The sequence below is a fragment of the Triticum urartu genome, chromosome 4A (genome assembly GCF_056163025.1).
Source record: "Triticum urartu cultivar PI428250 chromosome 4A, HENAU_Tu73, whole genome shotgun sequence".
NCBI classification, from domain to species: Eukaryota; Viridiplantae; Streptophyta; class Magnoliopsida; order Poales; family Poaceae; genus Triticum; species Triticum urartu.
The window spans coordinates 566,461,138-566,487,970 of record NC_141876.1 but is presented as its reverse complement, the minus strand read 5'-3'; the positions used below and the strand labels follow the sequence as shown (position 1 = coordinate 566,487,970).

General features: G+C 44.9%; 5 protein-coding genes and 1 non-coding gene across 7 annotated transcripts; 3 read left to right on the top strand and 3 right to left on the bottom strand.

The window, feature by feature from the left end:
* The first annotated feature begins 433 nt into the window (after positions 1-433).
* On the top strand, positions 434-2,318 carry LOC125552814 (uncharacterized). 2 transcript variants are annotated; one of them, XM_048716500.2, is made up of 4 exons: positions 434-1,223; positions 1,359-1,451; positions 1,586-1,653; positions 1,845-2,318. In XM_048716500.2, exons 1-4 carry the CDS (start codon positions 597-599, stop codon positions 1,984-1,986), a joined length of 930 nt encoding a protein of 309 aa, XP_048572457.2. In that variant the 5' UTR covers positions 434-596; the 3' UTR covers positions 1,987-2,318. The 2 variants fall into 2 exon arrangements, with proteins under 2 accessions (XP_048572457.2, XP_048572456.2); XM_048716499.2 differs by having other exon boundaries at positions 438-1,268.
* A 212-nt stretch (positions 2,319-2,530) lies between these two features.
* Positions 2,531-3,821, bottom strand: YLMG2 (YGGT family protein). Its single transcript, XM_048716502.2, has 3 exons — positions 3,527-3,821; positions 3,217-3,431; positions 2,531-2,933 (listed from the first exon to the last, which is right to left on the bottom strand). The coding sequence occupies exons 1-3, from the start codon at positions 3,755-3,757 to the stop codon at positions 2,684-2,686; spliced, it is 696 nt and encodes a 231-aa protein (XP_048572459.2). The 5' UTR covers positions 3,758-3,821; the 3' UTR covers positions 2,531-2,683.
* Positions 3,822-11,663: 7,842 nt separating this feature from the next.
* LOC125552816 (copper-transporting ATPase PAA2, chloroplastic) lies at positions 11,664-18,358 on the top strand. The gene is made up of 17 exons (XM_048716504.2): positions 11,664-12,425; positions 12,550-12,627; positions 13,134-13,231; positions 13,308-13,361; positions 13,652-13,738; positions 13,946-14,110; positions 14,661-14,771; positions 15,035-15,103; positions 15,188-15,297; positions 15,401-15,506; positions 15,769-15,835; positions 16,052-16,131; positions 16,214-16,668; positions 16,970-17,144; positions 17,545-17,676; positions 17,760-17,910; positions 18,027-18,358. The coding sequence occupies exons 1-17, from the start codon at positions 11,795-11,797 to the stop codon at positions 18,158-18,160; spliced, it is 2,703 nt and encodes a 900-aa protein (XP_048572461.2). The 5' UTR covers positions 11,664-11,794; the 3' UTR covers positions 18,161-18,358.
* Positions 18,359-18,797: 439 nt separating this feature from the next.
* On the top strand, positions 18,798-18,993 carry LOC125555202 (U2 spliceosomal RNA). The gene has a single exon (XR_007304635.2). It is a non-coding gene; the product is annotated as a U2 spliceosomal RNA (small nuclear RNA).
* A 153-nt stretch (positions 18,994-19,146) lies between these two features.
* Positions 19,147-20,272, bottom strand: LOC125554881 (Putative membrane lipoprotein). Its single transcript, XM_048718265.2, has one exon. The coding sequence runs from the start codon at positions 19,904-19,906 to the stop codon at positions 19,283-19,285; it is 624 nt and encodes a 207-aa protein (XP_048574222.2). The 5' UTR covers positions 19,907-20,272; the 3' UTR covers positions 19,147-19,282.
* Positions 20,273-20,405: 133 nt separating this feature from the next.
* Positions 20,406-24,395, bottom strand: SPL2 (E3 Ubiquitin ligase family protein). Its single transcript, XM_048716505.2, has 7 exons — positions 23,954-24,395; positions 22,694-22,795; positions 22,432-22,605; positions 22,213-22,334; positions 21,955-22,074; positions 21,415-21,710; positions 20,406-20,751 (listed from the first exon to the last, which is right to left on the bottom strand). The coding sequence occupies exons 1-6, from the start codon at positions 24,275-24,277 to the stop codon at positions 21,416-21,418; spliced, it is 1,137 nt and encodes a 378-aa protein (XP_048572462.1). The 5' UTR covers positions 24,278-24,395; the 3' UTR covers positions 20,406-20,751; position 21,415.
* Between the last annotated feature and the right edge of the window lie 2,438 nt (positions 24,396-26,833).

Here is a 26,833-nt window from a genome sequence, read left to right as displayed (position 1 = left end):
CAATTCACTCAGTTTCATGAAGACATGCGTGATTGAGAAACTCACGTGCAACTGCAAAATGATTTGGTTGAGCATATGTGGATTCATATTGGCAACCAATAGATGTATCTTCTTTTATTCGTTTGCAAAACTATGTAAAACATTTTTATTTTTATTTGGCCCGTAAAACTATACTATTTATTTGGACGGCTCAACTATTTTACTTGTTAAATTTTCATTTCACAATGTGTTGAATGCAATGTAAAATTCGGCGGCCAGCCGGCCATGCCTGCACATATGGGTCGACACGTTGAACGTCGACCCATATGAAAAACAGAACGAACATCGAGCAGGCGGCCGACCCAAACAAACAAAAAGCAGATGAAATCGCCGTTTGTTTAGGTCGGCCCATTGGAGAACCCTTCGTCGTTCTGGGCAGCGCGTCGGTCCATAGCCAAAGCCATACTTGTACTGTACGTACGTGAGCGAGAGCCGAGAGAATTTGCATTGACGTGTCTGTGCTCGCCGCTCGATGCGGCTATAACCACCCACCCAGCTCGTCCGTTTCACTTCGCCGCTCAAGCTACACTGGTGCACGTGCTCGGCGCCGCGCCGCCATGGGCTTCAGCTTCCTCCCCGTGATGGAGTACCTCTCACGCCGCGCCTTCCACGCCGCCGGCCTCTGCCCCCACACCGTCACCCTCCCCTGCGACCCCGGCGAAGGCAGCGGGACCCAAACGATCCACTACTGGGCTCCGGCGCCGGCGGGGGAGCCGCGCCTGCCGCCGCTCCTCCTCATCCACGGCTTCGGGCCCATGGCGACCTGGCAGTGGCGCCGCCAGGTGGGCGCCTTCTCCCGCCGCTTCCACGTCGTCGTCCCGGACCTGCTCTGCTTCGGCGTCTCCGCCCCCTGCCCCTCCTCCCCGGCGCCCTCCGAGTCGGCGCAGGCCGCCGCGCTGGCCGCGCTGCTCGACGCGCTCCCGGGTCTCCCGGCGACGGCGCGCGTCGCCGTGGCCGGCACGAGCTACGGCGGGTTCGTGGCCTACTCCCTGGCGCGCGCGGCGGGGCCCGCGAGGGTCGGCCCCGTGGTGATATCCAACTCGGACCTGCTCAAGACGGCCGAGGACGACCGGGCGTTCCTCCAGCGCGCCGGCGGCGAGTGGGCGAGCGCGGCCGACTTGCTCATGCCGCTGGACGCGCGCACGGCGCGGCGGCTCATGGAGCTCTCGTTCTACCGGAGGCAGGTCACCTCCATGCTGCCGGACTTCCTGATCAGAGAGGCCGTGCAGGTGGCCCGTCCATTGTTGCCGCTGCACCACCCTAATAATTGATCGATAAATGCCAGTACAGTACTGAGCAGTGATCTTGTCAATTCGCAGAGACTTTTCAGTGATAAGAGGGAGGAGAAGATCGAGCTGATGAAGGCCATAACTGTAGGGACTGATGAGTTCCAACTTACGCCCTTGGAGCAGGTAAAAATCTGAACAGAATGAAGGGCAAATTCGACGCAGCCACACTGTATTCTGTTTCTGAAATACAGTAGTGTATCTTTCAGAGCCGCAACAAAATATTCTGTTAACTTTGCGTTCGATCTTATGAATGGCAGGATGTTTTGCTCGTCTGGGGAGACCACGACCAGATATTCCCTTTGGACAAGGCATTTGCTGTCAAGAGGTAATCCATAGCCATCCCAGTGCAAGAACTGACAGTGACTTGAAATGGTCGATCCTACTTTTGCTCCATTGCTTACCATGGTCCATATATACTGTAAAATACTAGTAAAATTGCCACACTGTAATGCAAATTTGAAAATTGCAGCATAACCCCCTGTCTGCTTACTGCTAGTGTGCTTCTGATGGTTTCAGGTGCTTGGGAGAGAATGTGAGGTTGGAAATCTTCAAGGAAACCGGGCATGTGCCGCAGATGGAGGACCCGAATCGGTTCAACGAGGTCGCCTTGGACTTCTTACTTGCCTCTCAAAAGTCCCCAAACCAGCATGATCAGTAGTTCAAATGGTCAGCTCCGTCCTGAATCCAGAGTACCACAGAGCATTCCTGAACTTGAATGACCCCATACAAAGTTCGCAGGGATTTTGCAATACATATGAAAATGCTCCAAGTTGTTCAGTAATGTTGCTAATGCATCGTACACTATAGTATGTTGTAAATTAGTATATGATTCAGCCCTTGAGCCGGAAGAATGCTTGCAGATACCTGTCTCTGCTGGATCCATTCAGGATGCAGTATAACAAGTACAGTAGCAGAGAAGAACCCTCTAAACTGTGATCTTGTCGTGTAATTTTTGTGGATCTGTTTAGAAAACATTTTTCATTGAGCATACATCATACTATGTGCTAGCCCTACAGATATCCAGTACGCCTTTGCTTCTTAAAACAAATATGTGCATAAACGGCTGTAGTTAACTTCCATCCTCGCAGACTTAGAAGCCAAAAGCCATGTGTTGCTTAATATTTATTTCCCCTTGCTAGTTGCTATGTGTGGAACATGGGTTTTTTGTTTCATTTCCACAAGCAATCAACAAAGTGAGGAACTCATCAGAAAGACCCAAAAAATGGCACTACAGTCAAGCAGTTTGGTTCCACTACATACACATTCAGAAGAAGAAAAATCAGGCCTCAGTGGTAATTCGACATGCCGAATGACAACACACATTTTGATGGAGCACTCCAAAAAATTGCACGAGTCTAGCGAGGAGCACCATCCTCTGCCACCTGCGATTTCCCCGGGCGGAATCTCCTCATCCACTTCCTCTGGTTGGCGGTGAGCTCGTCAGGGCGCACCGAGCCGGTTTGGGCAGGGAGCTCGGCCGGGAGCGCGGCGGCGGTGCCGGTGAGGGCGTTGAGCACCAGGAAGGCGAGGATGGGGGACAGGTCCAGCCCGCCCAGCGGCGGGATGATGCCCCGGAAGATGTTCAGGTACGGGTCACACACCGTGCTGCACGCGATAACAACATCTTCAGAAAGTCACCAGACCAAACTGTGCGTCTGTTCCGTGAAGCAAAAGCCTTTCTGCTTTCGCACTGTCGCGCCTCCTTACGACTTTTAACTAAGATAAGGTTGTGATTGTGATTGCGATCATTGCGTCTTAGTGGTAGTAGGTGCCAGTGACCAATTTCAAGTTCTCTGAATCATCTTAGTGGTGGTTTTCTGACGCATCATTGTACTACTGCTGTGCTGGGATGATAATGCGCCTTAGAGTTTGCAATGTGTGCGCGTACCTGAGGGGCGAGACGATGGCGGGCGGCGTGTTGGGGAACCAGGTGAGCACGAGCCGGATGACGAGCACGGTGTTGTAGAGGCTGAGGAAGCTGTTGACGCCGTTGGACACCACCATGCCGGCCACGGACCCGCCCAGCACCGCCGCGAAGCAGCCCTCGCCGCCGGCCAGCGGGCACGCCGCCTGCCGCATCGCCACCATCCTCTGCCTCCCGCTCTGCTCCTCGCATCGGCCGGGCGCGCGACGTTAGTTCGGACGATCGCCCGCGTGCGCTTTCACGAAGCCCCACTGGGGCGTGGACGTTTGCGTACCTGGGAGAAGGTGGAGAGGTGGTGGCGGAGGTCGAAGAGCGGCCTCAGGAGCGGGTGGGCGGCCGCCGCGGCGGCGAGCTCGTCGAGGCGGCGCGCGAGAGGGGCGAGGTCCGGGGCGGGGAGCGCGCGCGGGCGCTGGGCCCCCGGGAACGGGACGCGGAGTACGGCGAGCAGGAGCGGCGGCGCCGACGCGTGGTGCTGCTGCTGCGGGTCGGCGTGCGGCGAGGCCATTGGATGAGAGTTGGAGCGGGCACGCCGGAGAGACGTGGATGGGGCACGAGACGAGAGGTTGGAGATAACGTTCGAAGCGCGAGATATTAAACAACTTTTGCGGTTTGGCCCTTGTCTCATTACGAAATTCGCCAGAAATCCTCAAAAAGATACGGATATTCATCTATCTATACTACTATTATTAAATCTATCTATATCTACACTAGTACTATTAAACAAGCAAACATATTCATCGCTAAGTGCACACAGCCTTACGTACACACAACAACACGAACTAATTACAGCAGCACGATCAGCGACACTTAATTTAATTTTCTATACTACTATTAAACAAGAAAACATATTCATCGCTAAATGCACACAGCCTTCCGTACACACAACAACACGAACTAATTACAGCCGCACGATCAGCGACACTTAATTTAATCTAACCATTAAAATTATATTAACCCACGTCAAAAGTGCGTTTAGCCATTTGTCTAGGCGGACGAAAACTCTGCCGAGAAAGTTCCCCGCCCCGCATCCCCTTCGTGTATCTTATAAACTAGGAAACAAACACCGCGAGAATAAATAAGGCGTTTGAAAAAGAGAAAGAAAATAACTACCATGCATGCGGAGGAGCAATCAGTGGAAACTTACCACGCGGGAGAACAGAGTCGCATGCACCAGGTAATTATTGTGCTCCCGCTAATCAAGGTAGAAAACGAAGAAAATTAAAGCAAAACCATCTTGGATATTCGTCCTGCAAATACGACGCCTTAATACGAACAAAGGCGTGGCCCAGCGGCTCTTCACGTTGCTCACCGGCGCAGCGAACATGTTCGCCACCGATGTCCGCGCTGCCGTGGGCAGGAGCCCGGACTGTTTGCGCTACTGGCACGCCTTCTCGACATGGTATTCCACGGCCGACGCGGTAAAAAAATGATCTCTTCATTCAATTGGACAAGAACCTTTCCGCCGCTGTTGAGGAAGTCTTCAAGCTTCTCGGTCATGCGTGCGATGCCTTCTCCTCCGGCCCCTACGACGCCGCAGCCGTCTCCCATCGTGCAGGATTAGTTCCGATCGCGCCACTCGGCGAAGCCGCTCGCGCCCGAGGCGCTGTCGTCTGTCCGGCGAAAAGAAGAGTAGGTCTCGGCCGGCGTGCATGCAGAGAAACCTGGATGGTCAGACGAACTCAGACCGCCGCCGGAATCACTATAGACGTACGTCAGTACGTGTACGGCTCCTTCCATGGCACGCGGAATTTTTCCTCGAGGGCAGGAGGCTCGCCAGGTCGGCCATGCGGCACGCGCGCATCGTCGACGTCGTCAGGACGGATACAACACCTTCAAGCTATACTCCCCCTCTTCGTCTTCTCCATCTTCATTACAGTGGAATCTAGCTAGCTGCACTAACGTGCCCCCAGCGGCCCCGCCTCCATGTCTGGTGAGAAGAAACCCTACAATATGCATGCATCTTGTCAATCCCCTCTTATATTCTCAGCCATATAGCAACGTTTGAGGCAGGAACTGCAATTACTTTAGCCAGTGGGATCTATTATGCGAGTGAACGGACATGCCATAGGGCACACGTGAGTCCCCTGGGTGCTCTTTGTATTACTATTCTTATTTTTTCTGTTGGTTCTAATCTTCTTGATCCTTTTCGCAGGATAGTATCGTGCATGTTTGTGATACTTCTATCTACTAATCTTCTTGATCCATTTCTTGTTGTGGGCAAAATAAGTTGAATTTCTTTAGTTCAAGGTTTGTTTATTGCTACCTCCTAATAGCTGTCCAATTCCTGGTAGAGGTAACTCTTTTTGTTGTATCCAGGCACGCCTTGCGAAGACTAGCACATTGTGAAATACTACCTTCGTCAAGAGATACATCCGTTTCGGTGACAACTAATATGGGACGGAGGGAGTATAACCCATCTGTATGTGTAACCTTTTGAGAAAGGGCGATAGAAGTTTATAGTGACACAATTGAAAACTACAAGGACGTATTGCCAAGAAGAGCATGTTGTGCAATATAACAAAGAGTACACAGTTATGTGTTTGGAGTTCTTAGGGGGGGGGGGATGGGTGGCATGCAAGGGGGGATATTGAGCTGGATGGACATTTGTCAGCAGTGACAAACTTAGATTGGGGATGTGACGAGGTGCATATGCAGGATACATTGCAATGCATGGGCAGCTAACTTGATCTGCTATAAGTGTGAGTAATCTCATTTGAATATATTATCATCCATTCAATAGATTTGTACTCACTTTATTGTTCGGCATAGTTGAATTGTCTGTGTCAAAAATGCATATGATTTTATTTTGTATGCTCACCCTAGATGCCACCACACAATTACAACTTATAATAACCGGTTCTTTTAGAATTAAATGGAAGTACATACTGATTTCAGCTTCTATGTAAATGTTTGATAGATTCTCCTTCAATCTGAATCACAAGAAATGGAGAGTTCACCTAGAGTCCGTGGAAAAAATCTACATGCCATCATGAGGAAAGAGGGAACAACCTGGTATGCGATACCGAAGAGTGTAGATTGTATTCTATTTTCTTCTTTAAACAGGTCTTTTTTTGGACCAATTTATGTTGCATACTGAAACTGTGTTCTATACTATAATCATGTTGTTCTAAGAAGTATCAAGCTGGAATTAAGTTGTCGACTGACTTGATATGTGTAACAGTGGGGGTTTGGAGGATTAATTAGTATATTTAAGCCCGATAATTCAATGTGTTCAACAATGGGGTTTTGGAGGATTAATTAGTAGATTTAATGTTCATCGTTTACTACCTGTAGATACTGAATGGATGAAACAATATATTATTATTTTATGAGGCAATGTGACCACCATGGTGTGCAATTTACCTAAGAATACATCCTAAGTGATATTTTTCTTGGACGTGCGGTGCACGTGCCAGCTTACTAGTCATGTGTAAAAACTCAACTCCTTTATGGACTGTGATATTTGGCTCACGTGTGCCATATAATTAAAACTGCCACATCTCTACTTCTTTTATTTTAAAATACCACACGAATCCCTCATTCTTTGACCTCGCCTCCTCCCAAACGACCCCGCTGGCTCGCCCGAGAAACCTGCTTTTCCCGCACATCTCGGGCGCCCACCCCCGAGAAAACTGCCACTTCTTCACGTATACCATATGATTTCTTCTCAGGACAAAGTTACCATGATATTCGTATGCAAGTTCTCAGGCCTGTGTTGCATAACTTACCGTGCTATTTACATAGAACGTACCAGGTACTATGCTTCAACAACTACACCACTTCAAAGTTACCACTGTGTTTTGTACACAAATTATAAGGTCTTCGATGTGTAAAATACTGTGATACTTACACATAAGTTATCAGGGTATATGTACATCAACCTTCCCCCGGTCAAATTTACCATGGGGGATTGTACATGAGTTACCGGGTCTACAGTTCGTATATTATCATGGTACTTGCACCTAAAAACCTAGGTGCGTTTCGGTAGGTTTTTTCATAGGTCACAAATTACCACGATATTTTTGCGTAACTTATCATGCCTATAGCACGTGTACCCCTCATGACACTAAACATTATGTGACTTTCCCGTGGCACGTCATGGTTGTGTTCATCCAAGAGGCCCACGCGCAAGGCGAGTGTATATTTTTAACAAATTATTTTCCTTTGGTAAAAAAGATACCATCATGTTTATATTGCAAGTTATCGGTTATGCGGTGCTTATATTTTTATGTTATTTACACAAAAATTATTGGGGATGCTTTGAACAACTTTTTCCCGGGACAAAAAGTCATTATGGTGATTCTAGGTAACCTATCAAGTCCGTAGTGCTTCAAATATCATGCTATTTACACAAAATTTATCAGGTGTATGTTTCAGCAACAAATCCCCCCCCCCCCCCCCCCCACACACAGGTCAAAAACTTATCATGGTGTTTAGTTATCGTAGTGCATATGTTTTCATGCTATTTACACATAAAAATGCCAGGGGAGGGAGGTATACTACCGTGCTATTTACACAGAAGATACCGGAGTATCTTTTAAAAAAAACCGGTCAAAGTTACCATGGTGTTTCTACCTTAGCTACCAGATGTGCGCTGCGTATATTACCATCTATTTACACATAAATTATCGGGTATATTTTCACATTTGTTTTCCCCAATGGTTAAAATTACCACAATGTTTGTATCTAAATTATCAGGTCTATGGCGTGAATATTATCGTGCTATTTACAGAAATTACCGGGGGAGGGGGGGTTCAATAAATTTATTCCCAATGATCAAAGTTACCACGATGCTTGAAACAAAAAGTTTTTCAGTGCTAACATATTAAAGGCAAAAACATGTCAAAAACAATATTTCCCTTAGCTTGTTCAACAATAAGTGACATAGATGAGGTGGTTAGCTCCCCTTGTTGCTTACCTGCAGACTAGAGATCAAATCTTAGTTCAAGCATTATTTTTGCCGAAAATCAGGAAGGCGCGTGGGGCCATAATTCCGATGTGGCAGTTATGTAATCTGCCACACGGTTGCCATATACATACTTCGTTCCTTTATTACTCCATCGGTAGTAAGTCTTTTTACATCAGTACTTTAGTCCGTGCTCACGACCTGGACCCTTTTTAGATATTAGGGAGTAATTTTATTAGGACAGTAAAATTTTACTTATTCCCAGCCCTCTCACGACCCGAGGGCCTCTTTGATTCGCACTTTTCGCCGGATTCTCAAAACACGGGAACAAGCAGAATGTAGGAGTAGAATGTCATAATAGTTCAACTTTCTGCAGCCCCTTTGATTTTCGGTTTGTTACAAGGGGTAATAATAGTTCAACTTTCTGCGGCCAGAAAACACATACAATCATATTATTACCCCTGCTTGATTTGAAGAAGAGTTTGATAGCACAGAAAAACAAAGGAATTCTACAAAAAAAGTTTGAGTGGATGAAAACTTTCCTCCAAAGTGTAGTACAAATGAATCTTATGGACAAAATCCTAAGGATTCCAATCCTACAAATAAAATGACCATTACAGGAACCTCGCAAAAAAATGACCATTACAGGAAAAAATCGTAAGGATCCAAATCCTATAAAAATCCTATGAAATTCCTTTGGATCAAAGGAGCCCTGAACCTTTCTGGTTGTCCATTCTGTTGATTTGATAATTTATGTCTGTGCCCTCGAAGAAAAATTCGAGTCCTGTGATAAACTGGGCCAGACAACCTATTTTGGTCTCCTTTGGTTCACAAGGTAGGAAAATTATAGGAATAGAAGAGTTGTAGGAAATGAGATGACATGCATCTCAAATCCTATGAGTAGGAATAGTAAAGAAGATATCCTTTGTTTCACATCATAGAATTTTTTCCATTGAGTCTAGACTAATGTTTACTATGAAATGTGGAGGATAGAAAGATTTCCTCAATAGAAATATGATTCCATTCCTATAAACCAAAGAGCTCTATAGGATTTTTTTCTATAAAAATCTTACCCTATGAAATTTCTACAAAATTCCTCCAAATCAAAGGAGGCCTTTATCTACCCGCAAAAAAAAAAACCATTTATCTAAGAACGGTGCTATATGGACGATAGTTCATACCCTATATGTAGACGATGGTTGCGATATGACCCTACGACATTTGGGCAAAGGAAGACCAGATCGTTGGATTTACTATCTTGCAAAAAACATAATGTGTGTAATATTTTCGTTTAACAAAAAGGGTCAAAACGTGATTTCGACTGCTCTGGCCACTAATACAAGAAAACCCCAACCTGATCGACGCATGGTGCATCTGAGATCGCTCTATCTAATTTTTGATCTCTTTTTCTCGCCTAGTCGTGTGTGCCGTCTCGACTCTCAAGTCACCGGTCTGAGAGGAGGCCGGCCAGATCGCACCACTGTCCTTGCGCGCCCACTGACCACCACAAGTCTGCGATGTCGACGCAATTCCAGGCTGATTGACCGGAGAAGAGACTTGACAACGAGATAGTAATTGGTTGCTATATCCAACCGGTCAGGTAAAATGTTAAACACTTTGATTGATACGGAAAACTTAACTATCTATCAACTAATCAACATGAATTTTCGGTTTGTTACAAGAGGTAATAATAGTTCAACTTTCTGCGGCCAAAAAACACATACAATCAAATTTTCTATCACAATGGGTTTTCATCGATTATATCTGATGTGCGCTATTATTCTATCTATACTTCAAGGCAATGTCGTATGGGCCATGATGATTGGTAAGAAAAAAAAAGATGATCAAATTGTGTCTTCATTGTTGCAAAGGGTCATTCATAATCAATAGTGGATATTGTTTAGAGATGGTTGTTATTGAGATTTTTTCTTCTGAGTTTGGCGTGATAATCACCAATAATTTATTGAGTTGATCTATTACCTTTGTACAATTGCGCTAGTTCTTAATTACTATTTGTTACTTTAAATTTGATCTAAACATTGCTCTTGGATGCAGTTTAGTGTTATCGGTAACATTTATGTTGGTTCATGTCCATATTAAGGAGGCCCGTAGTGTTAGTTTCATGGGCCCCCGAAATCCTAGGACCAGCCCTGTAAGCCCTCATGGACATGTGACTCATTCACCATTACTAAAATAAACTCAAGGGAGGCATTATAGCTCCAAGACGTGTTTTGAGAGTTCTAGAGTCTACATGTTCGAATCGGGTCAGCAACTATATCACCCTTCGACACTCTCCTAACATAGGATTAAGCTGCACTACGCCAAGGCGACCAAACCTATTAAAAATATTGTTGTGTTAGCTTTTGTGGATGTACGATGACCTTTGTTATAAGACCGTCATACGCACTCCCGTACTCATAACCTCAACCATGCTATTAAGGACAACCCCTAGTCAAAAATTGTTTCCGTAACAATAATAAAACCGATGCAAAAAAGAAATTCCATGGTTGAGAAGACAACTTTCTCTTTGTCATGTGGGTCATTGTAGCAAAATACTAGAATGATCATGGTTTTGGAACACCAATTTTCTAACACCTGGGGGAAAACATATTTGCAAGTTTTAAAAAACTATGAAAAAATCACGCACCACAGGTACTGCATGTAAATGTTTGTAAAATAAAACTACCATACGTGACCTAGTTGAATGAGAAAATGAGTGTTACAACATGAGTTTTAAAACTTAAATGTTTTTGTATTTTTTATGCATGTTACAAATGTTAATATCACATTACAAAATTGTAAATGCACAAGTTTCTAAATAGTATCCATTTGCACGGTTGTTTTCATGATTTTTTAAAGTTTTAAAGCCAAAGGCAAGCCAACATCCGGCAACAAAACTTGCTAAAAATCGACAACTTCCATAGAGTTTGGCAAAGCAATTTAGTGGGAAAGAAATTGACAACCAAATTTTGGATTTGCCCACACATTCGCAAGCAAAAAAATTGGCATCAAATCAAGCATGCACTAAGGTGTAAATGCACTTTCTTCCGCGAAATTTGTACAACGATGAAAAAACATCTTCTCACAATTTCTTCATAGATATTTATCCTTTTCAAACATACAATTATACTACGTAGTACTACAAAAGGTGGATGAATCAACCTGTGGTTGAGTTGGTTAGGTGGACCCTGGTATCCCCAACCCACCAGGGTTCAAATCATAATTTTTATTATTTCTTGTGTTTGTTGTATTGTCATGATTAGAAATAAATAAATCAAAAGTTTTTTTTAAAAAATTCGCAAAAACAAAGGTGAGTATACTCCGAGAAGCAACACCCACCGCGTTTTCCACGCCAAAGAAGCCTCCAATCGCCGTCCAGAAAATCAAATCAAAATCCATCCAGGATGGCAGATTACCGATCTCCTCCGAGCAGTCCACGTCACCGTCCCTCTCGACTTCACCACGGCCACTCTTCCGTGACTCCATTTCCCACCACCACCGCCGCCCACCCACCCACCCACCCGTCGTCGACTCGGCCCGTTCCATGGCCACCACCGCCTCCTCCTCCCCTCTCCCCTAGGCGAGGCGGCCGGGCACCCGAGGCTCTCATCCGGGCGAGACCTCCGGACGGCCGCCATGGCCACCGCTCCCGCCTCCTCCCTCCTCCACGTGCGCGCTCAAATTCCCAGCGCCAGTCCTCTTCTCTTCGCGCGGCGCCTCCGCCTGCCGCGCAGCCGCCGCTCGGCTCCCTCCTCCCAGCAACGCCTCCGCCTCATCCCGCGCGAGCTACCAGCGGGCACGCCCCGTGCCGCGGCCGACCCCTCCGCCTCGACCGCCGTCGATGTGGCCCCCGCGGCGGAGGAGGGGGCCGGCGCGACCGTGCTGCTCGACGTCAGCGGCATGATGTGCGGCGGCTGCGCGGCGCGGGTGCGGTCGATCCTCGCCGCGGACGCGCGGGTGGAGAGCGCGGCGGTCAACCTCCTCGCCGAGTCGGCCGCCGTGCGGCTGCGGTCGCCGGCGCCGGGCGCCGGGGAGGAGCTGGCGGAGAGGCTGACGGCGTGCGGGTTCCCGTCCGCGGAGCGGCGAGGGGGCGCGACCGCGGGGGCAGCGGAGAGCGCGCTCAAGTGGAGGGAGATGGCCGCCCGGAAGTCGGAGCTCCTCACCCGGAGTCGTGGGCGCGTCGCCTTTGCGTGGACGCTCGTCGCGCTCTGCTGCGGCTCGCACGCGTCCCATCTCCTCCACTCGATCGGCATCCACATCGGCCATGGTGAGTTTAAATTATTATAAACCACTAGAGCGTGATCTCAAGCTGTGAACGGGAAAAAACCAAGTTCAATTGGCTGCATATTTTATTGTGTTCTTATTATATGACCGGGTTGTGCACGACGCAGGAACATTTTTGGATGTGTTGCATAACTCGTATGTGAAATGTGGCATCGCTGTGGTGGCGCTGTTTGGGCCTGGAAGAGGTATACTTGGCTCCAATATCATCTTCAAAATCTAATGCATCAGTTTACTTGTTGTTTACACACTAAAATAAGTGTCGTGGTGTTAGTTTTATGTTTCCACATGGATAGTGATTGGTACATGCATTACAACATATAAAATCAGTTCATAGGAATGATAGAAAACTCAGTATTCACCAGGTAGAGTGTCTGACGTATCGACACAAGATGTTTGAACTTTGGCTCCACATTTAGTCATCGTTAGTACAATATTGGTTTTCGGTCCATGAGCTTTTGCTTGATATATGGCGGTCTCTTAAGAGACATTTGTTAAATTCCTCCTACGAAACAGAGACATAATGACAGAGTCAGAGGGATTGTGGATTCTTTATTCTAGAGTTAAGAAAATTGCATTTTAAGAACAAAATGCAAGTTGGAACTTAAACCGATTTCCAGCATGGTCTTGCTCTGTGTTTTTCAGGTATTTTATTAATTCTTCTCACTCTGTGTTAAATGTAACTCTTGCTCAGATATACTTTTCGATGGTCTAAGAGCGTTCAAGCAAGGCTCCCCCAACATGAATTCTCTTGTAGGATTCGGGTCTGCAGCTGCATTTGCTATTAGTGCAGTAAGTGAACTTATAGGGGATGGTTTTTTTAGACACACAAGAATACTGACAGTCTAACAGATTTTCTTGTATGAAGGTTTCCTTGCTGAACCCTGAATTGGCATGGAATTCAACCTTCTTCGATGAACCGGTGAGCAATCTTTCATGCATGAAAATAGCAAAGAAAAATATATTAATAAACTTGGAACTCCTATGTACTTGCTGCCACTGCTCTTGTGCCCTGGCACTGTATTATTGTCAATTAATAAAGTTGCTCTGCTTTTGAGTCTATTAACAAAATCAGTGTCAATGTCCAACATTTATTTGTTGGGCATATTTCTGTCTTCCACATTACTTCATTTGATTTGGCAGTTGATCAAACAACAGTTGAACTATGTTTTAAGAAAGTTTTGTTGAAGAAATTCATCTTATAGCATGCAGGTCATGCTTCTTGGATTTGTACTTCTGGGACGATCTCTCGAGGAAAGTGCTAGGCTTAAGGCATCTAGCGATATGAATGAGCTCATTGTAAGTACATATCTACGCATTGTTTGAACACATACAACATTTCCTTTTTGCATTACTAGAAGCTAAAATAAGAAGGCTGATACTTTTATTAGTAAATCTGTATAAACTATTGAAAACATATTGATGGTTAGTGAAGTAACGTACACAATTTCTTGACCAATATAAGCAATATATTTACAACTCATTATGTCTCATATTATATGGCAGTCACTCTTGTCTCCTCAGTCGAGGCTAGTCGTTACGTCCTCAAGTGACGACCTTCCTTCAGATGGCATTTTGAATTCGGATGCAATAACAGTTGAAGTTCCTGTCAATGATGTCCGTGTTGGAGACTCAGTATTGGTTCTTCCAGGAGAAACTATCCCTGTAGATGTAAGGAGCCATGGTTTATTTTTTGTATTTTCTACTAGTATCTTACAATTATAGTGCAGTGATACAACATTTATGTGATTAAACATAAATGAAGTCTGAATCTGATGAGCCCCTGTATGGCCATTAAGGCATCTTACAAAGTAACATAAATGTGCTAAAAGACATTTGGAGGTGGCTCCTTTTTCTTTCCTGTATTAATTCTTCAGACTTCTAAGACACATACTTTGATGGGTATTGATTTGCTGACTTCAATGATGTTTCATGTATTGCTTACTCACATACTTTGATATCCTTACTATCTGTGAATTTCTATGCTATCTCTAACGAATTGTTTCGAGCAAAATTGTTACTCAATTAAAATATTTATTAGTATATATTTTAGAACGAGTCAAAACGTTTGAAGGGTGTTCTAGTTCCTTTTTTTTTGCGAGGGAACTAATAGTCATTAATATAGACACGATTGTCATCATTCTGTTTCACCTTCTGTACTTCCTTGTGCTTTCATAGAATTCTGATAGATCTAATGGTCCACTGGCACCTATTCGTACAGGGAAATGTCACTGGAGGATCAAGTTTTGTGGATGAATCAATGCTTACTGGAGAATCCTTGCCGGTAGCAAAAGAAAAAGGATGCCCTGTATTTTCTGGAACTGTTAATTGGGTATGTTCATGCACATAATAATTTCTGCCAGAAAGCATGGTATTTTTTTTCCCGTTCTGATCTTCACTCCCACTACTTGTGTTAATCAATTGTGATTTTATTACAACATTGATGATCTGTGTGTTGTATATATGTCGCTCATAGTCAATGTAGAAGTTAATTGAGAATTGGGACTAAAATTTCAATAAGCTCTTCACCCATTCTTATTATGTCCTGGTTGATCTCTTAAATTTTGTCAAGTCCATTCATTTGACTTTCTACAGGATGGACCTTTAAGGATCAAAGCCACAACCACTGGACCGTCGTCAACAATTGCTAAGATAATCCGCATGGTAGGTATACACCGCATAACTATTTTATTATTTTATACTAAAAGGGGAATATGTTTGTAATTTATTCACACTGTCCCTGAACAGGTTGAGGATGCACAAGCACATGAAGCTCCTGTACAAAGGCTCGCGGATGCGATTGCAGGGCCATTTGTGTATACTGTTATGACATTGTCTGCAGCAACCTTTTCTTTCTGGTATGCTCTGCTGCTCCTTCTCTTTTCTTTCTCAGAGAAAAGCATACAAAAAACTGCCGCAGCTATATAATTATTGCTTTAAACTCTTTCTATGTATCCCAAGGTACTTATTGGGCACACACCTATTTCCGGAGGTCCTTCTAAATGATATTTCTGGTCCTGATGGGGACTCATTGCTTTTGAGCTTGAAGCTTGCTGTGGATGTACTAGTAAGTAACCATGCTATTGTTTTCCTAAAGCCCTGCCTTTCAAAATCATGGAACAATTTTACATAGCCAGACTACAGTAACTCACTGATCATTCTTCATATCTATTGTGGATCATTGCACATGCAAAACATCCTGAAATCTCAATGTTGTTGTCCTGTTTGGAGGTGGTTGACCATTGAGCAGCTGTTTCACGTAGCTTACTCTTAATAACTGCCTCTTTTAGTGCTTCTTTGCGATAATTTTTATAATTTTCACCCTGCAGGTTGTTTCCTGTCCGTGTGCACTTGGATTAGCTACGCCTACAGCTATCTTAATAGGAACTTCCATGGGTAACTTCTTTGTCCAAGTGTCTGTAATTTTTTTCTAAATGTTTGATGAAACAATGAATCATACAATTTACACTGCATGAATGCAATTTAAGGTTCATCTGCACTGATGCCATTGACTAAACATTCCTCAATTCAGTACTTGTTTGTAGCAACTCTTATCTTACTTGATGTCTTTTATGAGTTTACAACGCCATGTGACGTTTTATCTGAAACCAGGCGCTAAAAGAGGGCTACTTATTAGAGGAGGTGATGTTTTGGAGCGTTTGGCTGGGATAGATGCAATTGTTCTGGATAAGGTATATGACTTCATTTATAATCTTTCTCGGACCAGAATTTCTGTATCTGTTTTATAAATAGTGCCTATATTGTGATTCTTAGACAGGGACGCTTACGAAAGGAAAACCAGTTGTTACTTCTATTGCTTCTTTAGCATATGACGAGATGGAGATTCTTCGTCTTGCTGCTGCAGTGGAGAGAACAGCATTGCATCCTATTGCGAATGCTATAACGAAGGAGGCTGAACTGTGCAAACTGGATATTCCAACGACAAGTGGGCAGCTTACACAGCCTGGCTTTGGCTGTTTAGCTGAAGTAGATGGGCGTTTCGTTGCAGTGGGTAATTTGGACTGGGTCCACGATCGTTTTGAAACCAAGGCGTCACCGACTGAACTGAGTGATCTTGGAAAGCGTCTAGAGTTTGTGCCTTCTAGTGAAGCATCATCTTCGAATCAGTCAAAATCAATTGCTTATATTGGTCGTGAAGGAGAAGGAATAATAGGTGCTATTGCTATCTCAGATGTTCTGCGTGATGATGCAAAATCAACTGTGGACAGGTATTTACTGGAGACATCTTTTGCATTGTAAATGTATTTTCCATGTGATATTAGTGCAAATATAACTCTCCTAACTGCCAGGAACATGTTCAGAAGTTATCATGTTGCCCCACTTGTCAAAATGTGTTAAACTTGGAAACCCATTTGATCTCTAATGTTATAAAATGGTTTCATCTCGCCAGAACCTCAAATGTTGCGGATGCTACTTTTTTGTTGTCATGCAAGTGATGTGTCTCTTGCAGTCATATCCCCATAATTCAAGCAGTGTGTAACAGTCATTCCTTTTCTGGTTAATCTACAGGCTACAGCAGGAAGGAATTGCAACCTATATATTGTCAGGAGACAGGAAAGAGGCAGTGGAAGGCATTGGGGAAACTGTTGGAATCAGGAGTGAAAACAGAAGGTCATCCCTCACCCCACAGGAAAAGGCAGGCATTATATCAACTTTGCAAGGGGAGGGGCATAGAGTTGCCATGGTAATTTATTGTCGTGTTTTATCTTTGATCTACTGTCAACAGCACATCCAATTGTCAATTCTGCATGGGCTCCCCAAATTAGTTGTAGTGAAAATGTTCCATTCATCTACTTTGCCAAATGAGATATCCAAGTGTTATGCATAGCTAAAAGGTTAAAGCATGAAAAAATTCATCATTTGCAGATAATGGGAACAGTTTTGCTGCTTTGCCAAATGAGATATCCAAGTGTTGTGCGTAGCTAAAAAAACTAAAGCGCGAGAGAATTCATCCTTTGCAGATAATATGACAGAAGTTTCAACTTGGTGGTTAACAAGGCTGTTTTGTATTCTTTTTACTGAAAGCATGTTGTTTATCTGCATGAGCTGCTAACAACAATGGGTCATTACTTGCCGTTACACAGGTTGGCGATGGAATAAACGATGCACCATCTTTGGCAGCTGCTGATGTCGGAATAGCTATGCGGACTCACTCGAAAGAGAATGCCGCCTCTGATGCAGCTTCAGTGGTTCTATTAGGGAACAGGCTTTCGCAGGTATAGTTCTTCCAACACTGATTTGTAGGAGACTAATTCAAGTGGCATAGTGCATTGATCGATGAGAACAATCTCTGGCACAGGTTGTAGATGCCCTATCCCTGTCTAAAGCAACCATGGCAAAAGTGCACCAGAACTTGGCCTGGGCGGTGGCATACAACATAGTGGCCATCCCCGTCGCGGCTGGAGCGCTACTGCCTCAATTCGATTTCGCCATGACACCCTCTCTTTCAGGTAATGTTTATCTGGTGAAGACAGTTGCCATGGTTGTTTTACGTCTCCTCAGTCACATTTGTATAATACTCCCTCCGTCCCATAATGTAACATCTGGTGATGTGGGTGTGGTGCAGGAGGACTGATGGCCCTGAGCTCCATCTTTGTCGTCAGCAATTCTTTGCTCCTGCAGCTGCATGGATCGTTTCAGAAGGCGGAAAGACCCGGACCGGATGACCTGAAGTCTAGACCGAAGTCTCAGATATTATAGGGTAGATACGATTATTTGCCGAGACACACGTTTGTACAGGATCATAGAGCGTGCCTCGACTGAACTGCTCCTAGTTTTGTACCACCGACCCAGCACATACGAGTCGATTCTTGCAACGGATGTTGTACAGCCCAACACATGCGTCCCTGATATGAACACACTGTTGGCAACACGTAACAAAAGATCATCGTCCATGCATTGCCTCGCCACCTTCTCGTCCGCCGCAAGGAACCAAAAAAATCTGCATTTTTTCTTTTTATTTTTATTCAACAAGAAAAAATAATGTCTCTAAAATAATAATAACTCATGCGTTTTTTCCGAAGAAAAATTATGTATGCGTGAAAACCCAAGAGAAGTTTTTTTTTTTGAGAACTGAAAACGCAAGAGAAGTGTAGTTGACTAGTTGCACTGTCAGGCCATATTACGGGAATCAGCAGCCCATCTACAGTCGGCCTTATATTCAACCACTGCCCAAGCAAACCGACGAGCGCCTCGCCTCCGAGAAAACGAACCGAGCGGAGAGCTTTGCTGTGCCTGTGCTAGCGCAGCGCTTTCGTTTAGTCCCACCTCGCGCAGCCAGAGCGGAAGGGAGGCGAAGGCGCGCTATATAAGCAGACCCAGGGCGACGGGGAGAAGCATACCTTTCTCGGCCTTTTGGCTAAGATCAAGTGTAGTATCTGTTCTTATCAGTTTAATATCTGATATGTGGGCCATGTGCCCACAACGATATTAAATTTATTTTTTATGGGGGAGGGCCCATCACAGCAGCTTGCTGCTGGGGTCCTCGCGTGTCGCCCAGGCGTTGCACTGCTGCCTGGGCCGGCGCACCCCTCCAGAGCATGTGGAAAATTTCTTCTTTCTGATTTGCTTTGGCTTTCTTCTTTAGAACAAATGAAAACTGAGCTGGGTTTCTCTCTATTAAACAGTAGAGCACTTTAACTGTACACTAGTTTTACTGCCATGTTTAAGTGGGTTTACTTGTCCTCTTAAAAAAATCCAAATCCCTCTTTGCGAAAGCTGTTCAGACAATATGGAGAAAAGCTAAGTAAAGGTGGCCAAGAGCTCTGAAGATTAAACACACGGCACATCATGGCTGATCCTTCCCCTAGTTTACATCTTCGTTCAGCACTCGTTGGCGTTTCCCCGGAGCGCCACCTTGCCGCTCGTCCCCTTCTCCTCCTCCACTGCCCCCACGCCGGCCTCCGCGGACTCTGCCTGCTGCACGCGCGCCATCTTCCTCCCGCGCTTCCTCGCCTTCTCGGCCTCGGCCGCCTCGTGCTCCCTCGCCCACCGCCGGCCCACGGCGCAGGCAACCGCCAGCTCCACGGCCTGCACCAGGAACATGGCCAGCAGCAGCGCCCCCTCCAGGAGCACCAGCGCGACCTGCTCCCTCCGGTCCCGCGCCGACCCGAGCAGCGCGAGGCTGCGGTCGCGGCGGAGGAGCAGCGCGTAGGAGGCGAGCGCGTGGCCGCAGAGCGCGGCGAGCGCGAGGGCCGCGTGGGCGTGGCAGCAGAGGCGACGGCGGGCGAGGTGGGTGTACATGGACGCGAGCGCGGAGAGCAGCGTGGCGGCGTGCACGGAGACGAGCGCCCAGCCGAAGGGCGTGGGGCGGGGCCGGAGCAGCAGCGCCGGGCCGAGCGCGGCGGCGGCGAGGGCGAGCAGGGAGAGGTTGAGGAGCCACAGCAGCAGGTTGGGGAAGGAGCAGGAGCTCCTCAGGCTGGAGCTGGAGCTGGGGCTCGACGCCATTGCACTTGCACCGAGCAGAGCTGGAGCTGTCTGTCGCGTACGTACTTGCTGGTGTTGCAACGTTTGTTTGTTCTTGGTGATGTGTGTGCCGCGCGGTGAGGCTTAAATACCGAGCGCGCGGGACAGCGTGGTGACCGTTGAGTTGAGCGGAGTGAGCAACGGCTTAAAGTTGGCGCCGGGAGTGGAGCGGGAGCCCATGCATGGCCACCATGATTACCGCGCAACATCACAAAAGGATACTACTACTACTACTAGCTAGCTGAATAAACAGTAAAATTCCAAAATAATTTCTAAGGCAGTAAGAAACCTCAAACTTTTTGACATAAAAATGCGTGAATTTTTCAGGTGCTTGCAATTTCCCATGGCCATGATTGCCGCGCAACATCACCAAAAGATACTCCCATCCGCCCAGGAAGAAATGTTTTTGCCTAATAACAGCACCTGGCCTGGAGACTGAATGGAAATAAGAGTGAATACAAACAACCCAAGAAGGCGAAAATAAACTGACCAATGTTGCTTTTAAAAATCAAGCTAATACAAAAACCATGAAAGTAAACTTCGCGCACGCGTCCACTTACATCCCTAGGCGTATCCATGCAACACCAACAAAAAACTTGGCAAGTTCACGGGGTCATCTAAGATCATACATAATCCATATTCACAGGCTAAACTAGCAAGTACTGGTAACCTAGTTTCTGAGGGTTAGATAGCGCAGTCATATATTCACATACTTTCAGGGTAGCAGTAACCTAAGCTAGGAACAAAAAACGGAGAGCACCCAGGACAGGAGGATGGGCCGTTGGAGTCGCAACTTTGCCGGTGCTTGGGCCACATCAGCAAGGAGCCTGCGATAAGATTAAACAAGGTCAAATCTCTTTTCCAGAATTTCAGTGATACCTTGATTTAGTTAGGTACATTTCAAATGAGTGACAGTATATGTTAGCGCCTACGCCACTAGCTATTCTGATGTCGACGGTCTGCAAACAGTTTCTGCCAGTCAATGGAAACAAATTCAATTTTGAAAATCAGCACATGTCTACAGGCTCTCCACCAATTCTAGATAAAGACCAGATCAACAGTCACCTCACAAAGATTCAGTACTTTAGATGTCGAAAACCAGAAAAGACATCAGTAAAGATTTTCAGTCGTGTTATAATTGAAATAACACGCCACAGCTACAACCAGGAAAGTATAGTGGGCACTAAGAATAAAGGCTTTCGATTACCTCAAGAGTCATAAACCCTAAAGCATGTATTGGATGTCAAAGGAAACAAATTCAGAAAGAAAGAGCACATGTCTACAGGCTCTCCAACCATCTAGATAAAGACCAATCAGGAGTTGTCTGACCAAAATCCAGTTGTTGGGTTGATAGAAAATTTACAGACAGAAAACCAGAAGACATAGCTAGATATTTCCAATTGCTATAATCCAAGTGACATGCCACAGGCCAGAAAAAATATAGTGAGTTCGTGAGTCAACGCTCCAGAAGAATAAAGTTATTCAATTACCTTAAGAGTCGTAAACCCTGAGCATGTATTGGATGTCTTGCCTACACACAGGGCACAATGGTTCATCCATGAGTTCCACCCTTTTCGCGCAGTTGCAACAGCAGACAAGATGACCACAAGGAACAAAAGCTGCCCGCCTTCTTTTCCTTAAGCATATGACACATAGCTGCCCGTCACCCATTTCACCAGGCTCGTCGTCGCTGCCATTTTCTCCAGCATCATCTTCATTGTCAGCCTCGTGAAATCTTTCTTGAGCTTCTCTTGCCTCTCTGTGCCGTTTAACTCTCTCCCATAACCTGCATCATTACAAAAATCAAATTATCCGCAAAAACATGACTACAAAAAAGAAAATGGAACAGCTCCAAAAGAACCATATCAGGCTAATGTGAAGTATCTAGTTGTAATTATCCCCATAATAATCAAGGTTCAGTAAATAAAGCCTTTACCAATGGTGAAAACGCCACATTTGATAGTTCACAGTAAGAAATATTCACCCAAATATTTTGTTCACCACCCTGTTCCATAAGTTACAAATGGTACCTGTAAATGGCATGGCCTAGTAAGCCAACTGACACGGTTCCAAGAGCAACAGTAACCCAGAAGAAGAATCTAGCACGTGAGGACATCTCGGCTTCCATCTCACCCTTGGTCAGATCAGACCTGAATCAAGGCAAAGTGTTACAGAAAACCACGGAACAAAATAAGACCTTAGCATGCATAATGAACTGCGGATGTTCTAGAATTATGATGGCTGGCACCAATAAGAATATGAAACCTATGGCTAAATAGCATCCTTACAAGAAATATGGGAGCTCTGGGCACGAGCTGATCTCAACACTTCGATTCTTTAATCGACATAAGCCTATTGCTGTAATCTCCTTTCCGATAGGAAGAATCTTTTCCTCATCCAATAACGCAATCTGTCATATAAATAAGCAAATAGCTATAAAAAGAAATCCACAAGGTGATTACTGCCTAGGAAAACATCTGTTTCAGCACACAAGCACAATAGCTTACCGGATAGCCATTGCCAACAATAGTCTGAAACAATGTGTAAGAATTTTGCTCAACTGGGATAAGTTTGTGATACACAGTTGTAAGAGGTAATGACTGATGAACAGCCCCATCAAACTTCACATGTACCATTTCCCCTGATTTCTCGGAAGCAGGATCGACAAGACCAAACGAAACCTTTCAAAAGGAAAAGTACAGTAAAATTGGAGGTAAAAATGATTACGGAAACAGCAAGTGTATCAACTATCAAGTGTAGATAGCATACCCATCGAGATGATGTTATAATTTGCTCTTTCAATGATTTAAAAAAGAGAGCATGTAGGTCAAAAGTCCATCCAAAGATGCCTCTCCATTCGCCGAACAAGCACTACAAAAGTATATAGAAGATCACATTACACCAGTTAGACATCTCTACAAGGAGAGCATAGTGGATACACGACGGTGCGTTTAAAGAGCAATGCAAAACCATAAGAAAAGTTTGGGGCACACAAGTGCTATTTTACTTTTCACTCATAGGGATATATCATGATAACAAATAAAAGAAAATACATGGAAACTAGAAAACTTCAAGATCCAGACCCTTATGTGAATAACAACTAAAATGTATCGAGGAGAAACGTCACACAATAGTCAAAGGCATTGGGATATTCTAGAACTTGCATCTAAATCAGCCACTGGCAGGAGTCAACACTTCATTCCAAGACACTGTTTATACAAAGACCCATAAGAAATTCAGCAGTCAGTGCACAATCTTATTGGATGGAGCTGCATTTAAGCAAAGCTCAAAAGTCTATCAAGTTCACTGACCCAGGATGCAGTTTCCTAAGTTCATTTCATACTTTAGAACAATTTCCTATCATCCAATGAGAATGATATCATGACGCCCTGTAGTCACTTGCTAACTTCAAACCTCCATATTGGTTGCATCACACCACATCCCATGCCACATTTCCTGAGCTTTTACAATGGTGCCCTCCTAGAGGCAAAAACCCACGAAAGCATAACAAGGTTACAGCCGCTTTGCAGCTTGAAGATCCTGTTAGCACCACTGGGTGTTGCAACGCTAATTAGATAGAGGTATGAAGTTAATCATTTAACTCCTGATGAAACAGAAGCTCAAACTGCAAGTGCTAATTCTCTACTTCTCCAAACTATCCTCTTGAGAAGGGAACCACAAGAGTTGATAAATTTTCCATCCTACTCCTAGAAATTACAAGGAAAGTATCCACAGGGTTAAAACGAAACAAAAAATTCACAGGCATCCCAATGTCCAAACTGCCTATATCTTGTGCTCAATCGAAACCTTAAAACAGTCACATATATCTTGGTCACTGATGAGAATTTAAGTACCACATAAACCTAAGCTGTCTATCTTCTGCTTAATCGGAGCCTCAAAACATTGACTCGAGGGTTTACATAAGATTAAAATCGACATCCTTGCCCAAGCAGCCGCATAAAAAGCCCGCCCTAACACGTAACCCTTGCTCTTAGGGAGTCGACACGAGAGGGGAATCCGGAAACTCACCGTCTGGGTGTGCCTGGTGACGACGCAGTGCTCGCGGGAGCCAGGGGGGATGAGGAACGTGCCCCCGGGCGGGGAGCGGACGAGGCCCCGCACGACGGCGAGGCGCGACTCGCCGTCGCCGAGCCCCGCGAGGAGGGAGTAGCGGAGGTCGGGGATCGCGAGGGCCGGCGCCTCGGCGATGAGGCGGAGCGCCCCGGATGCGGCGAGGTACTTGGCCAGGGACGCGGCCGCGAGCGCCGCCGTGCCGAGGCCGAGCACCGCCCCGTCCAGCGCGGCCGCGACGCGAGCGAGCGCCTCGATCGTCTCCCGGTCCCGCGCTGACATGGTGGCCGCCGGCGTCTGTGCGTGCGGCGAGGGGGGACGAGTCGGGGTTGGGTACGGTCCGGGCCGGAGATAGCTACAGTACTTTTTTTTTCTTTTCTCTCCGGTGTTTTTCTTAACACAAGGCCTGGTATAAACTCTTCGAGACGACTCGGGTGGATTTGCCTCCTCCCAAATCAAAAGGTTTTTTTTTTAGAACCCCCGATCAAAAGGTTGTGGAGTAGGATAAAGTACGAATTTGCATCACCCTCATTAAAAAATGATCTATCTGCGAGTCAACTTGTGGTTGAGTTAGTTAGGTGGACAGTGATATTACCAACCTACCAGGGTTCAAATCCTGATGCTCGCATTATTCCTGGATTTATTTCAGGATTTCCGGCGATCCGCTTTCAATGGGAGGAGACGTTCCCGTCGACGACGAGACGCCTACGATGACTTCGTAAATCTCAAGATGACATGCCGACTCAGTCTCTCGGAGGGTCGGCCTGACGCGCGATCCTGCGTCCACCCGTTTGTACAATATAAATAACGGAATTTTTAATAAATATATGGCCTCACGGAACATATTAAATTTACATGAACAAAACCATATATCAGTCAGTAATACATGGGAATCTTCTCATATAATATTTGCTAAAGGCTAATATAACTAACCGGTATTATCAGGACAGATAACAAGTAGCAGAAGAAACAAACATGCAATATGAGACATATATTGTTATGGTAGATTGTTATATATATGGTGCATTAATGAAAAAATCATCACATGGCTTTTGGCTGAGGGCTCCTTCTATCTTTTGGAGAACAAGCCATGGAAGTGGAGCATCACCAATACCTTGCAACCCCCCCCCCCCTCCCAAAAAAATCCTCGCAGTCGGCATGCTCACCAAACCTTCGTAAATCTCAAGATGACATGCCGGCTCAGTCTCTCGGAGGGTCGGCCTGGCGCGCGATGCTGCGTCCACCCGTTTGTACAATATAAATAACGGAATTTTTAATAAATATATGGCCTCACGGAACATATTAAATTTACATGAACAAAACCATATATCAGTCAGTAATACATGGGAATCTTCTCATATAATATTCGCTAAAGGCTAATATAACTAACCGGTATTATCAGGACAAATAACAAGTAGCAGAAGAAACAAACATGCAATATGAGACATAAATTGTTATGGTAGATTGTTATATATATGGTGCATTAATGAAAAATCATCACATGGCTTTTGGCTGAGGGCTCCTTCTGTCTTTTGGAGAACAAGCCATGGAAGTGGAGCATCACTAATACCTTGCAACCCCCTCCCCCCCCCCCCCCCACAAAAAAAATCCTTGCAGTCGGCATGCTCACCAAACCTTTGAGTAGCAAAGTACGAGCAAAATAAGGAAATAAACAACTGACAAACAAATGTGAGAATTATAGCGCCATAATTGCATCTTTTTCTGACTTGCAAGGTTCTGATATATAGACATCATATCATTTTAGTATATTTGCAGAATTGCAACACAGATACTCCTGAGGGAGTATATAATAAAGAAATAAACATATCATGTTATGAAATATGGATGGGAAACAACAATAGCACATTATGTGATGCGTCTGCAACTTTGATGTGAAAACTCACCAAGACTCCCTCTGTCGACGCTCAAACAGATGTATAGCCATGCTCTTCAAATTGAAATATTAGCAAAATAGTCGTTCTCTTGCAACAACTCAAGGGGAAAATGCATTTGATGTGGAACCTCACTGATACCTTGCAACAACTAAAGAGAAAAATGCATGCAAATCATCATGCTCTTCAAATTGAATTATTAGCAAAAATTAATAACAAAAAAACTAATGGGAGATCTGACAACTCTGGTTTTGTTTTTGGAAGGAACTCACACATTGTCGAGCTAGTCTATTCTCACAAATGAATGATAGAAGGATTAGAGAAAATATAGATGGCACAAACATTTGATAAACAATTGAAAGCAATAAACTGTAAACTGGATATAAGCATATATGCAATGGAAAATTCAGTTATGTTAATAGCATGCTCCATGATAAATTGGGAACATGTAAGTCGTAAAGACATGATACACCAGAGTCTGCGTAAACATGTTCACTTTGCTTATTGTCCATGTTCACTCACAAGGCTAGCTTCTATTGATTCATAGTCTGCGTACGCATGGACAATATTACTTACCTAGCCAAATGGATAACAAAATACAAAGAGCTACCAGAAGACTATGAAGCCTCAACATCCATAGAAAACTCAGGTCAGCACAACACCATGTTGACACATAGCATCGATCTCAATTAAGTATGAAGTGTGCGGTCCAATGAGTGTTGAGGCTCGCGGCGGGTATCGTTATTTTCTGACATTCACAGATGATTTGAGCATATATAAGTATATCTACTTGATGAAATATAAGTCTGAAATATTTAAAAAGTTCAAAGAATTTCAGAGTGAAGTGGAAATCATCGTAACAAGAAAATAAAGTTTCTACGATATGATCACGGAAACAAATATTTGAGTTACGAGTTTGGTCTTCATTTGAAGCAATGCATAATAG

What these genes read in the sequence shown, in the direction of transcription:
- LOC125552814 (XM_048716499.2), top strand. Translation starts at nt 597, where the DNA reads ATGGGCTTCAGCTTCCTCCCCGTGATGGAGTACCTCTCACGCCGCGCC. An exon ending in TGATCAGAGAGGCCGTGCAG is followed by an intron (nt 1,269 to 1,358) that starts GTGGCCCGTCCA and finishes GTCAATTCGCAG; the next exon opens with AGACTTTTCAGTGATAAGAG. An exon ending in AAGGCATTTGCTGTCAAGAG is followed by an intron (nt 1,654 to 1,844) that starts GTAATCCATAGC and finishes TGATGGTTTCAG; the next exon opens with GTGCTTGGGAGAGAATGTGA.
- YLMG2 (XM_048716502.2), bottom strand. Translation starts at nt 3,757, where the DNA reads ATGGCCTCGCCGCACGCCGACCCGCAGCAGCAGCACCACGCGTCGGCG. An exon ending in ACCTCTCCACCTTCTCCCAG is followed by an intron (nt 3,432 to 3,526) that starts GTACGCAAACGT and finishes TGCGAGGAGCAG; the next exon opens with AGCGGGAGGCAGAGGATGGT. An exon ending in GCCATCGTCTCGCCCCTCAG is followed by an intron (nt 2,934 to 3,216) that starts GTACGCGCACAC and finishes TATCGCGTGCAG; the next exon opens with CACGGTGTGTGACCCGTACC.
- LOC125552816 (XM_048716504.2), top strand. Translation starts at nt 11,795, where the DNA reads ATGGCCACCGCTCCCGCCTCCTCCCTCCTCCACGTGCGCGCTCAAATT. An exon ending in GAGAAACTATCCCTGTAGAT is followed by an intron (nt 14,111 to 14,660) that starts GTAAGGAGCCAT and finishes CTATTCGTACAG; the next exon opens with GGAAATGTCACTGGAGGATC. An exon ending in AGGGGCATAGAGTTGCCATG is followed by an intron (nt 17,145 to 17,544) that starts GTAATTTATTGT and finishes GCCGTTACACAG; the next exon opens with GTTGGCGATGGAATAAACGA.
- LOC125554881 (XM_048718265.2), bottom strand. Translation starts at nt 19,906, where the DNA reads ATGGCGTCGAGCCCCAGCTCCAGCTCCAGCCTGAGGAGCTCCTGCTCC.
- SPL2 (XM_048716505.2), bottom strand. Translation starts at nt 24,277, where the DNA reads ATGTCAGCGCGGGACCGGGAGACGATCGAGGCGCTCGCTCGCGTCGCG. An exon ending in TCACCAGGCACACCCAGACG is followed by an intron (nt 22,796 to 23,953) that starts GTGAGTTTCCGG and finishes ATACTTTTGTAG; the next exon opens with TGCTTGTTCGGCGAATGGAG. An exon ending in TTATAACATCATCTCGATGG is followed by an intron (nt 22,606 to 22,693) that starts GTATGCTATCTA and finishes TCCTTTTGAAAG; the next exon opens with GTTTCGTTTGGTCTTGTCGA.